This window comes from Tauraco erythrolophus, chromosome 5, assembly GCF_009769465.1.
Source record: "Tauraco erythrolophus isolate bTauEry1 chromosome 5, bTauEry1.pri, whole genome shotgun sequence".
Classification (NCBI taxonomy): Eukaryota; Metazoa; Chordata; class Aves; order Musophagiformes; family Musophagidae; genus Tauraco; species Tauraco erythrolophus.
In genome coordinates this window covers 72,047,398-72,060,248 of record NC_141469.1, presented here as the reverse complement: position 1 = coordinate 72,060,248, position 12,851 = coordinate 72,047,398, and the positions used below count along the sequence as shown (strand labels likewise).

General features: G+C 41.0%; 1 protein-coding gene across 2 annotated transcripts in view; it reads right to left on the bottom strand.

Moving 5' to 3' along the window:
• TNKS (tankyrase) overlaps nt 1–12,851 on the bottom strand; it is a 151,865-nt gene that overhangs the window by 69,241 nt on the left and 69,773 nt on the right. For both annotated transcript variants that reach the window (XM_086612603.1, XM_086612604.1), the window contains exons 4-5: nt 3,692–3,728; nt 2,860–2,935 (exon numbers count right to left, since the gene is read on the bottom strand). In XM_086612603.1, the coding sequence (XP_086468729.1) occupies nt 2,860–2,935; nt 3,692–3,728 (113 nt within the window). The remainder of the gene's footprint in view (nt 1–2,859; nt 2,936–3,691; nt 3,729–12,851) is intronic.

Genomic DNA, 12,851 nt, shown 5'->3' with positions numbered 1-12,851 from the left:
TGATGTGAACATTTCTACAATGCTCATCTAATATGTCTAAACTGTGACTTGGAGGGGAAGAGGCAAGTTTGGTTTTCACTCCTATTCAGTCTTTGACCTCTATGCTAAATAAACAGATGGAGCAATGGTTATCAGCACCAGCTGTAACTGTTTTAGCAGCATGGACTCCTGTCCAGTAGGAATCAGACTCTGGCCATCAATACTTTTCAAAAAGGCTGCAAGCAGCACACAGAATGCAGTTAAGTCTTTGTCATTTCTAACCCAAGCTGGTTTCAAACCACTGTGCTCCTGTCAGAGTTTTCCACTCCTTTTATCCGTTCTATGAGGCACACTCTCACAGCAGATGTGGTGCTTGGGAAATGCAGGAACTCCAGATGATAGTATGCCTGGCACACAGAAAAGATCCCTGGGTACCTGGGGGAAGTAAACTGCATACAGCAATGAAATAAGCAATACTGGGATTAACAATATTCTAACTATTCTACTATTCATTTCTAGTGCAATGGGTGTTAGATGACCACTGCTGAAAGCTCACACTCTGAAGTATGAAAAAACCACTACCATCACCTGCTACACAGAAAAAATAATCACGCATTCAGTACTGCGACTCAATTTCCTCACCTACAAAGCTAAGTAGAGTTGTGCTGGACACCTCAGAAACATGCAAAGCCGAGGAATGCCCAAACTGGAGAAACGTGAACACAAGGGTTTGTGGATACGTCCGTACTGCAGAGCAAGCATGACGCTGAGAATCTCAGGCCACTCCGCAGAGTCCGCACTTCTGGCCCTGACAGCTGCGTTAAGTCTGCAGCCTTATGCTGGGATAAGTTTGACACTTGAAAACTCAACAGACCTGCAAAAAATAACTACAAAAAGCATCAAGGAATGCAAAAGCTAACTTCCAAAATGGACAAATTAGTGTAAATCAGCATAGGTCAACTGGAGGCTGCTACACCAGCGGAGACCTTCATTTACAAGAATGCTGTGCTGTAGGCTGAAAAGTTCACTTAATTTGCAGCACGGCTCAGAATGATTAAACCCCAAACAATCTTGCACTAGTACAGGACCTGAAAGCTTTGCCTTAAAAATTAAATACTTTGCAGCTATATAGCACACTTGCTACAGAGAATTACTTCACCCGAAACAGTCTGTACATATATGGTGGGAAAAAAAAATACATCTGGTAGACATCATTAAAAAAACGTAATTAATATCAATGGCAAGCCAACTTAAAAGGAGTTCTAATAACCAGTGCATTTACCAACAACCAAACACACAAATTATCAAAGTGTCCACATTGATTAGCTTTAACTGCAATATGCTTTCAGAGGTTTGTGCATAAATTTCCAATTTATTATTGCAGTGAAATTCAGAGGCTGCAATAATACATAAATATGTTCTGCTAGCTTAATATAAATTTTAAAAGCTTTTTTAATTTTACTTTAGAGTGATAAATGTTCTAGATAACATGTCTCCAAGAGCTTATTCGTCTCCATATTGACAGAAATCACAACTCTGCCTTTGGCCTTAAATCAATCGTGATGGGGACTGAATTACTCAGTAACGCACTGCTGTATACCACCATGCTTAATTAAACAACACACTGCACTATTAATACCTACATACAATTTAATTTGAATGGTAAAGTCTTAAAAACAGAAAAGGGAAATGAGTAACTATGGGCAATATGTTTAATCTTAAAACAAGGGGAATATTTCATCAGTTCTGATGTAGCTGAACTAAATAAGGCCCTTGTTCATTTGCCTGTCCTCAGATCATAAAATTGGTATAAAAATCTGGAAGATTCATAAACTCTCAACCAGTGATAAATGTAAACAAGTAAACAACTGGCTAGGTTTTCTTTCAAAGAGTAGGTTTCATAGGCATTACAATTGAGAAAATATTTTAAAATGTTTATTAAAAATAGGAGTGTTTTCAGAATGGAGTTACATTTTTCATAATCGGCAACAACATGTCTCTAAATGCGAAGGCAGTGTAAACTGGCCTATCTTCATTGATTTTAGTGGAACTGGGCTGTTCCACAACAGGCCCAGAATAGGCAGAGGTTTATACTATGCTCCGATACGCTCCACCAGAAATAAAGAAAACTATAAAGGAAAACACTCCCATGCTTTCCTGTCCAAGAGTGAGAGATGTACTGTTACATGTGAGAGATGTTTTTGAGACATGCAGATTAAGAACATTCTGGTACACAGTAAAAAAAATACAAAAATAACCAACATTTGTAAATTCAACAGTCTAGACAGACCATCTTGATGTCTAAAACATCAAAAATCATAGGATCTACTTCTCAGTCTGTATGTTCTCCCCTCCTTCAGTTTCCGCCTAATCTCTAATTTAAACTCATTCAAACGTTCCTGCCAGAGAAAGTCAAAACAATAACGTCAAATTTAAGAAAATGCCGAAGGTGTTAAGCATATCAATACAGTGCCAGTCTACGTGGCTGGGCATTAGGAGCTAAGCTGAATACCAACCACCTCACCCAGACAATGTTCAAATACGAATAACTTTCCTCCCTTAGCTATTTTATTCATCTGCAGCAGTACACTTTGTTTTTCTTACAAAAGGTCTTAAGGGTTCACTTTACATGTACGCCAAGGTCTGACATTTAAAAGAAAAGACACACACAAAATCCACGTCTGCTGACTGTTGATCTGTCACAACTGCCAGCATCAAGTACAACAGCATTTAATTTTATGGTGAAAAGACATCACGGGTTCCTGCCCCTCTCCCCCCCGCCCTCACCACGCTCTCTCTTGGTTTATACATCTATGGTTCCCTGTATGGTTAAATTGCCCTTCCTTCAATAACAGAAATACAAAGCAGGTATTAACTTACCTTACGCCCATCACTTGCATGGCAGTTCACATTTAAAGGAGTCAATAAAGCCATCAGTTTTTCTTCATTACCACTCCTGTAAACGGAGAGGAGAGGATTATGACAATAGGAAAAAAGACATTTCAAAACCAAAGATAAATACAGAAAAGAATATTAAATTTGCAGTTAAGTGTATTACAAAAGATCATGCAAAAACACCTCTTAATGTCTCTCCTTAACCTCATCTTACATTCGCTTTATCTAATTTTACAGATCCTCTGAAAGCCATTTACAGAATTAAATGTTCTGAATTAAATACATTTTCATAGCATATGGCCCATAACATTTGAAACTACTACATACCAATATCCAGAAGTCTTTTTAGAAGGGTTAACAGTCTATATAAAACAGACTTGTGCTGTCAGAAGGAAGGATGAAAGCATCTTTGGAATATACAACTGAACTTTACACCTTTTGTATAGGCTTCCTAATGCTCTGTTCTGATAAAATCTATTTTCAAAATATATCCTAAGGTAGCAGTAAAAACCAAAAGAAAAATTCCAATATTATTGCCCCTAAAAGAACAGTCGCAAAGCAATAAAGAGGATTTCAGCAGCTTAAAGCAAAAACTCAATATTAACCTTATAACCACCATAGTGGGGGATTTCAATTACATAAACAGGCTTTTCCATTTGTACCAGACTGTAAAGTCCGAAGAGATTTATGCTAATGAAGTGGTTTGTTTGCATCATTTCATGGAAAGGCAATGACAAAACATTACTGTTTTAAAAATCCCTTTTCCTCTCCTGCTTCCACCCCCAAAATTTCCTTTAATATTCTAAGCAGCACTCACCTAGCAGCTTCCAGGAGTTCGTCCTTCTTGTATTCACCTAAATGATTGCAAAATATCATGCTGTTAGCATTTGGCAGAAGACAGATTAAGAAATGCAGTAGGAAGCAAATACAGAATTAAAACGGAGAAGAGGAGAAAAAAGCCCACACCCCGCTGGGTGATGGAGCTGTGACGTTAGCCAGCTTGTGGAGGCAGCATCACCAGTACCTTGGAGACGGGCAGCAAATTGACGCATCTTCTTGTCCAATCCTCAGATGGAAAGGCTTTCTTCGGACGACCAATGACTGCGAAATCTTGTGTCCAGAAACACAGTCCCGCTGATAACAGCATGTCAGCTGAAGACAATGTCCCCACCCCCTGCCCTATTCAGCGTGTCACATTATACTTGGGAAGCATAATAAATTGCGAGACAAAAGCGAGGCAGTGCGGCTTTTCAGAGGTACAAATTACCAGTCTCCAAAGCTTTCACCTGCCTATTTGAACACTAATACTAGACTTCACCAAGTTCTTCAGAAGAGCAGTGACGATTTTAAAAAATTCCAAATATTATATCGTCACTCGCTTTCCAAGAAAATACGCATTTGAAATAAAAAGCACAGACAAAAGAGCATGAACTCTCCAAGAGGTTTTGTTACAAGACTGAGATTAGAGATAACCATGAGTAACATTAAAGCAACGTTTACATCTGAAATTCTGAGTTACAAGAGACAACTCGGTAGGGTTGTTGCATCACAGGATTAAAATTGCACGTGAATATCTTAAAAGGAGCATGGAACAAGATGACCTGTGGAAGTAAGACGGTATTCTACAAAGTTGAATCATAATGACGACATTGTACAATACAAATTTAAGGGAATTTCAGTTCAGAAATTAGAAAAATAGCTTTTAAGCAGCTTCATAAAGTCACAGAGCAGAGAGTATCCTAAGACCCAAAAGCCGCAGGGCTTGAAAAACGTACCATACACCACATGCCAGAGAATTAAAGCCTCTAACCACAACACTATAAGAAAAACAAAAAGATGAAGCTGTCCTGAAAGAAAGAAAAAAACCTTTGTGCTGCCTCCTATGTGTATTTGTAATAGGTCTTCAGTGAAACTCTCATTACAGGTGAGGAAATCTGTTGGGCCATGGAAAACACCAGATCAGACTGCAGGTGAACTGGAAGGCTCCTCTGGAAACAATGTCCCTCAACAAAGAAGTTCTCTAGGCTGCGGGAGGAAGGCTAGAGTCCTCTTCCATAAGAAACTGCTTGGTACTCCTCCCATCACAGCTCCTCCAGTTATCAGCAGAGGGGGACAAGAACCACACAAACCCAGCCTTTTCCAGGCCCTTAAGGAACCCTGTTTAGTTCAGCATCCTGCCTTCACACAAGGGTAAGGAGGAAGAGGGTGAGCACACACACCCATGCACCTCTCACCCCATCCCCCTGGTCACCGCTGAGGAATTCTCAGACAAAGGCAGTATCTGCATCTCATCATACTGGTGAATTTTCCTTTCACAAGTGCGTTTAATTGCTTTCTGAAACATATTCAGCTTCAGGAACTCACAACAAGCTGCAGCAAGGAGTTCCACCACGTAACTGCCTCTGACATGACGGGTCTCAACTGAGCAGTTCTGTGCTGCTGAACCCCAGTAATGGAGCAGATGAGTTCAATGTAAAGGCAAAGAACTGAAATTGGCACTTCAAATATAGACCATGAAGGTCAATTTAGCTTTTGGAAGAATTTATATGTCTGCCTTAATGAAGACTTGATCATGAAACACATAAAATGACACAAAAATAAGATTGCCTTTGTCTTGCCGTCAGACTCCAACTTCATCAGAGGGGGTTCCTGCCCACCACAGGCAACTGCCTTTTCAAGCCATGGTGTGTGTTCCTCTTTTTTTTTTTTCCTCTTTTTTATTTTAATGAAGATAAAATACTGGCCACAGTTGTGAGTGCACCAAATCACTGGTGAGTGAAAAGCTCTGGCTAGCATGTGAGGAAGGAAAAAAAGACACTTTATTACTACTGCATTTCTTGTGCAACAATCTCAAACAGCTGGGCTTCCTGCAGGAGAGTTATTGGCCTGTATTATATCAACACTTTAGGGACCTAATCAGATCAAAAGACCTGTTTGCACATTCTGGTTTGGCAATGCATCTCGCAGCCCTAACCAGGCTTTTGAATACTATTAGGTTAGGAAACTGTAATACCATTTTTCCTTCATGCTCAGTAAGTTGATCCTTAAAAACACAAAAGCTCTTTCCTCAAAAAAGCATTACTGACCAACGGAAATGGAAGGCTGCGGCTCTTGATTTAGAAATGTCCCACTGTACACCTAACTGGTACTTTTAAAAAAATATTTACAGATGCAGTTGAAATTCATACAAGCAATTCTCGAAATTCATCACAGCTCTCCCACACTGTGATATGGATTAGGAAAATATTAATTTCTAATTGGCTAACTTTATTACTCTCAAAGAGCCATCACACTTTGCAGAGCAACACCTAAAAATCACACAGGCGCTTACAGCACACCGTTGGGTCTGCTAAAAAAGGCCAAGTGTGCTCCACAGGGCTCTGCTCTCCCAGCTAGGAACGGGATGGAGGGGAATCCCTTGGCCCCTCGAGCAAACAGCTGGTGGGATGCCACCGAGCCGAGCGAGGCTGGCTGCCGGCATGCTGGGGAAGCGGGCAGCAGTGCCCACAGGGGGCTGGCGGCTGCCAGTGCGGCCGCTTTCCCACCACGGGGCTCTGCCAGCACAGCGACAGCCGCCTGGCTGCGAAGGGGACCACGGGCCGCCCCGCGGCGTTCGGCCACAGCCAACTAATGAAATATTCATTTGCAAAGCGTTTGAAAACAAACCATGCGTGCTCGTGGCAGAGATGAATTTCAAGTTCTGAGCTGAAGTAGGGGAACACAGACCATCAACCTCACATATTGCTTCTGTTCAAAGAGCGTCGAACTGTTTGACTTGAACCAAGCTAATAACATCACTTAGAGCTCCTTTGGGCAAGTTAGGATTTACAGTTTTGCAAAAGGGCATCTGCAGAACAAAGTGCAGGTAACAGCCTGAATTACTTTTCCAAATCTCTTAGCAGTTGCAAGCTTTGCAAGAGAAAAACATCCTTCTGACCACAGCGTCAATACAGAGGATTTTTGGCAGCAGTACTTTGGATAGCACAAAGCTTGTCTGCCAGCAGTGTGAAAGTTAATGTTCTTAGACCTTGCTACAGAAGACTAAAACTGAAATACAAGGCTAAAACCAATTTTCATCTATTTGCTCTCCAGCCCTTCCACCATATCTCAGTTCAACCTGTCCTTGCTGCGTTTCATGGCAAGCCCAAACAACACATGGCCACACTGCCACATGTCCTGCCATACTAGGCAGCTGAGAACTTGCCAGGTGTGCCTCCCTTCTCCATACAAGAGAGCCCAGAGAGACAGCCCAGAAGGGCTGCCACTTCTTGGCCTGGCAGCCCACAAGAAGAGCACTGGACTTGCTACTGCTGGGTAGCCCACAAAAAGTTGGCCTGGGAATTTCTGAAAGCGAGGACAGAAAGAATGCAAAATGAGGAGCAGAGAGTGCTATACCAAAGCAGTGTCCCTCTTCCTATCTTGTCAGACAAAGGCTGGTAGGTAAGCAGAAACTGCTCAGTGTCTGGTATTCACTGCATCTGATCAAGTTCACTGCTTACAGCTCACTCAGCATCCTTTAAACCATGAAGCTCTCCACTTGCTTCCAGCTCCAGATCATACCACTGCTGCTCCTTTTATGCTGGAACTAGGAGGTCACCACTGCTATTCACAGATAATCAGTGTTTCAAAACACTGCTTATACCAGGCAGCTAACTATCCCTCTCTGTCCCCTCCCAGGAGAAAACCAGTTATCTCCAAGACCTCTGATCAGCTGCTGCAAACTACAGTGGCCGTAGTTCCATGTGCTATGCAGCCGCTGCTGTACCTGGCCCTAGCTGCATTTTGCAGTAGCTGATTAGCAGCAAACGCTTATTAACTATCAGACACCAGTGGCCACTTGCACCCGGTGGTTAAGTGGATCAGTAGCTGGAAGCTCAATTGAGATCTCAGCGGAAGGCAGGAGACCTTGTCTCACACTGAGACAACATGCTGATCAGCAGGCACTTTGAATTCAACTGCAGCAGATGAAAGTAACTGAAAGAAGAGTGGAGTACTGAGCTGGAGACATACACAGGCATACGCAGAAACACTGTTATTTCAGAGAATGAAAGACAGGTGTGCACCAACAGTGAGAGGCTGAAATCTTTACAGGCTCCTAATGTACTCCTTTCATTTATGCTTTCCAGCCGAACGATAAAAGCTGCAGCCAGAGAAGCACAACCAGCCTCTTGCAGTCAGACTCCATGAGCATTCCTCTACCATTAACCTGTTCCTCCTGTTTTCCATCTCCAGGGTCTCATCTTCCTCTTTTTGTGGTTATTGGTGCCACATGATTATGTGGTGTTACACTGGGTCACACTGAAAACCTAGTTGCGGCAGAAATCAATTCCGTTATTAAAGAGTTACAAGGAATCCACCTCTAGCTTTAATTCACTAGCAACTTTTAAATTTAAGCTTACTAGATGAGTCTGTGAAACATAACCATCAGGTATGCATGCGTTCGAGACAAAAGAAAAAATCCCAAATTCCGGAAAAAGCTCACATAAAGAATCAGTCCTACAGTGTACTTTACAGAAAAATAACCCTATTCCACTCTCTCCCAAAAGCACAGAAATTTCATCTGACTACTGCAAGCTGAACAACCTATACAAATGCATGGTATAAACCAGCAGGGCCACCTAGAGCAGCCTGCCTGGGACTGTGTCCAGGCAGCTTCTGAGTATCTCCAAGGATGGAGACTCCACAACCTCCCTGAGTGACCTATGCCAGTACTTGGTCCCACTGAGCTCTACTCATGAACCTTCCAGGTGGCCATCTCTTCAGGACCTCTGCTTCCTTCTTGGCAGCTGCAGGTGTAGCAGCACTGGAAGTCAGGGGTAAAATCTTGCTCCATCAGAAAACCTGGCAGTTGTACGTTTGACTTCAACCACGTGCAGACTACAGATTGACAAGGTATTTGTGAACAGCCCAGCAGATTTTTTTCAAAAAAGTATACACAATTATCCAGCAACACAGTGGACATAAGCTCTCCAGCAAAGCAGTGGGTATCAGAATCTCTCCTTTTTCCTCATTTAAGTGTTTCTAGTGCCTTTCTAACTAGCACAGGAATGCATGGGGCTGCTGAGACAACAGCATCAGAGACCTGATGCAGCTGAGAAATTGTTTTTCCATCAGATTCATTACTCCATCCAGCTCAGTCCATGGCCACCCAAACGGGTCCCTGAGACTGAAGAGCCTGGGCAAGATGATGCAGAGAGGAACGAGGGAAAATGGAGACTCTGCATTTGAGTCGGCACTGCTACAAAGAAAGCAATCTGTGGACCAGAATCCAATCAGAGTTTAGTGAATAAACAAACACCACAAATAAAATAAAATATACCTTTTCTCTGACCCTCTAGTACTTCACACATGTATGAGCGAGCAATGAGCACACATCCACATATGACATCCTTTTTAATCCACTATGATCTCTGGAGTAATATTTAAGTATTTAAACAAATACTAAAGTTACAATCAGAGCAGGAGGCTCTCAGTGCTTGTGTCAGACTACTAGGGTTTTGGGTTGTTTGGGGTTTTTTTTGGGTGGTGGTGGGTTTTTTTTCCTGTTTTGTTTGTTTGTGTTTTTTTAAAAAAACCCACCATTTTTCTAGCAAACTCAAATTTTATTTTCAATGTGGCTGCTTTTGGAAGAGTCCAACCATGCCATCAAAATACTCATCAATTTCTTCTTCCCCATTTAACTTTTCTTACAAATAAAGCAACAACTGAGACTAAAATACAGAGTTAAATCAGAGCAAGGTATTTTTACCATCCAAAAAGCACAAGGGTTGTAGGAATAACCACCTGACACAGTAAAAAAAAAAAAAAAAAAAATTCAACAATAAAAGGAAGAGGTATGTTGAAATTATATCCTTTGGGTAAAGGCATATATAACCAAGATGTACAAGAAACACATGAGAGGAAGAGGAAAAAAAAATTTTAGATTTTATTATTATACTCCTTTACTTTCCACTTTTTTAGAGTTAATTTCTTTATGCCTCTCACACTTCTCCACTCAGCTGTTTCTCACAAGTAAATGGGCTGATTTTATAAGCTGTCTAATAGGCTCGACCAGGAACACAGCAAGAGCCTCATTTTAAGCTCTTGTCACAGATGAAAAACACCGAAGCAACTCCACTATACACAAGAGTGACAGAAAAGCAACTCAGGAGATAATGTCTTCAAGAACAAGTTGCAGACACGGGGGAATGTTACCAAGGAGAAAAGGTTTGGTACCTTGGCTCTACCTCTTCTGTTGAAGGTGAGTCAGAAACTCTGCATGTGGATTCGAGTTAGCCATTTGTAATAGAAATTTAAAAATTGAAAATGGCTCAGCTAATAGCAACATGCTTTTAGAGACATGTTTTAAAGGGGAGTGGGAAATAAAGAAATAAGCAAACGTCATTTGGCCACAACTCTACCAAACCACTGAGCTAGCGGCATCCTACCTGGAATAACCTGCGGTTAGGTGGATGGAGCTCAAATCCAGAGCATTCCGGATTTAGTCTTCTAGAAACAGAAAGCCAGATCTCTTCTAAGGCCTGGCAGGAAGCAGCACGTCAGGAAATCTGCAGCTTTGTATAGCACAGATTGGCAAAACCTCTACTAGGGTGTGAAGTGATGGAAGAGGTTCTTGTCTATTAAGCCATCGATTCAAAGCACATACATTACATAAGCATATATAAGATACAGCGGTTACTAAATTCTGTCTTCACATCTAAGTGTAAATGGCATGTACATCACGGGTTTTGGTCATGAAGCAGGAGTAGGTGGTATATCAAAACGGGTCTTTGGTGCATGTGCAATTAAAGCACCATTAAGTTCATATTTGACACATAACATATTTCTGTTTCTCAGGGGAGCTCTTTTCAGTGGTGCTGATCTATTTGGTTAAAAAGGCTACCAGACTTCCTTCACCATACAGTTGAAGGAAGATGAAAAAGTCCCTTTGTCAGAGGGTTTGAAAGTTCCTAACTCTTAGCTTCCTCTTTGTATCTTATGATTTAAGTCAATCACAGCAGTCAAACGAGGAATTTTCCTGAATGTGCAGGGGAAGGACACAACACATTGCACTGCAAGACTACAACAATAAATAGAAAAAACACTCAACAAAGCAAAACCAAAGAACAACCCCTAAAACCACCTGTAATGTGGTCATTCATATAATCATCTTACCTTCAAGAATGCTACCATACTCTACAATATAATTTCTTCTGAAATAAAACTGATGAATCTTCTAAAACTCATTCTCCTTAGTGTACCTGTACAAGTAGTTTCAATTTCTTCATATTAGTGCATGCTACTCATCTATGATATAAACACCATGCATACATTTTTTTGTAGTGTGAAAAACATTTTCAATACAACTGTGATATTTCAGAATACTGTACTTTTCTTGAAGACACACTACCATTCTCATCTGTCACATCTTCAGAGTGAGAGTGGAAAAGGAAAAAACTGCAGAATTTCAAGAGACTGGGAAGAAAATTCAAACCTTCTGCAATTCAAAACACACTGGTGAGAGGGGAAAACTGAAGGGGTTGAGGCTCATCTTTCACTGAAGTTCAATACTCATGAGATCTCTTGCGAAATACACAAGGAGAAGGAAATTTGATTGTGCTTTTTCCAGAGCTGTTGAGCCTTCCCCATCACCCATCCCTTCAAGCCTAATGGAAAAGCAACATTCTCATGACTTTCCCTCTTCCCATCATTTCTTGTATTAATTTCAGCTATCAGCAAAACCCAACCTCCACTGTAATTCCCACTACGCCGGCCATTCTCCATATTAGTAACTAAAACTCTGCTATTTCATTTTTCCAGCAACTATTTCTTTCTCAATTACGTAGTATGTCTGCATATGTATTTTCTCTCCAGGATTTCTAGGAAATCTTTCCAAAGGAAGACAAAGGACTAAGAAATTCTTTTTGTCAAAGACTTGAGTCCAGTAGAGATGGATAGCCAAGTAGTATACCCAGAACTAAGCAGGAGAAATAAGCTGCTTTTATATTAGTGCATCCTTTTCAAAAGCTAGCTCCCTCCTCTGTCCTTCCAAACAATCTCCTCAAACAAGGAAATCACTGGATTCCTCAGAATATTCCCTAAAGAGAAACCACAGAAACGCCTGCTTATAATTGTCAAAAAGCATGGAAGAAAACTACTAAGAAGAATACACATATAACCCCCAGGAAAGCCATGCTGTATAAAAAACAAGCTCCAAAATTATACTCCATCATTTAATCTTTCACTGAAAAGAACTCCGGAGGAAAAACGAGCACACTAAATTTTGCAATCTCTCCGATTTTCCCATTGCAGATAAAACATGCTAGCAAGCTGGGAACACTGTGTCTGAAAATCTACAGCTAGATTCAAAATTGAAGCATCTATTTTAACCAAAAAATCCATACTCTCTTAGATACAGAAAACATGACGGATTTTGCACTAACAATTTGTACAGATTTAAAGAAGTAGTTTTTTTTAATGTTCTCTAGGAAATGAATGAGATATATAAAATGTACACATGTACCAAAATATTTTCTTACCAACTTCAAAGTTTTTTACTTTACAGTATGATCCTTCCTCTTTCCATCTGAAGCTGCCCCATGTATTTAAACTTACTCTACAAGCTTGAGAAAACAGAGGTTGCCACCTCATAAAAACGCGTGTGTGTTGCCACGCTTGCCCTGCAGCACATAACCCTGGGAGGAACTCAAATCCAGTTAAATCACCTCTCTACCTCCTAGACAAAAAACACTACACATTTCCTACGCCTGCTGGGCCACAGAGCAGCAAGCAGAAGGAAGGAACTCCTTTGTAACTGGAGGAAACACAGGGCAAACCCGTCCAACACACAGCAAACGAAAACACCTAGCTGTATCTTGGAAACTAAAGAAAACAATGCCATAACATTATCACCAAGAGCAGAGATATCATTAAAGGGAAAAAGAAAGAGTCAACTTATTTTTATGCAACACTTAAGCAGAATACAGCAAGTAAATCCT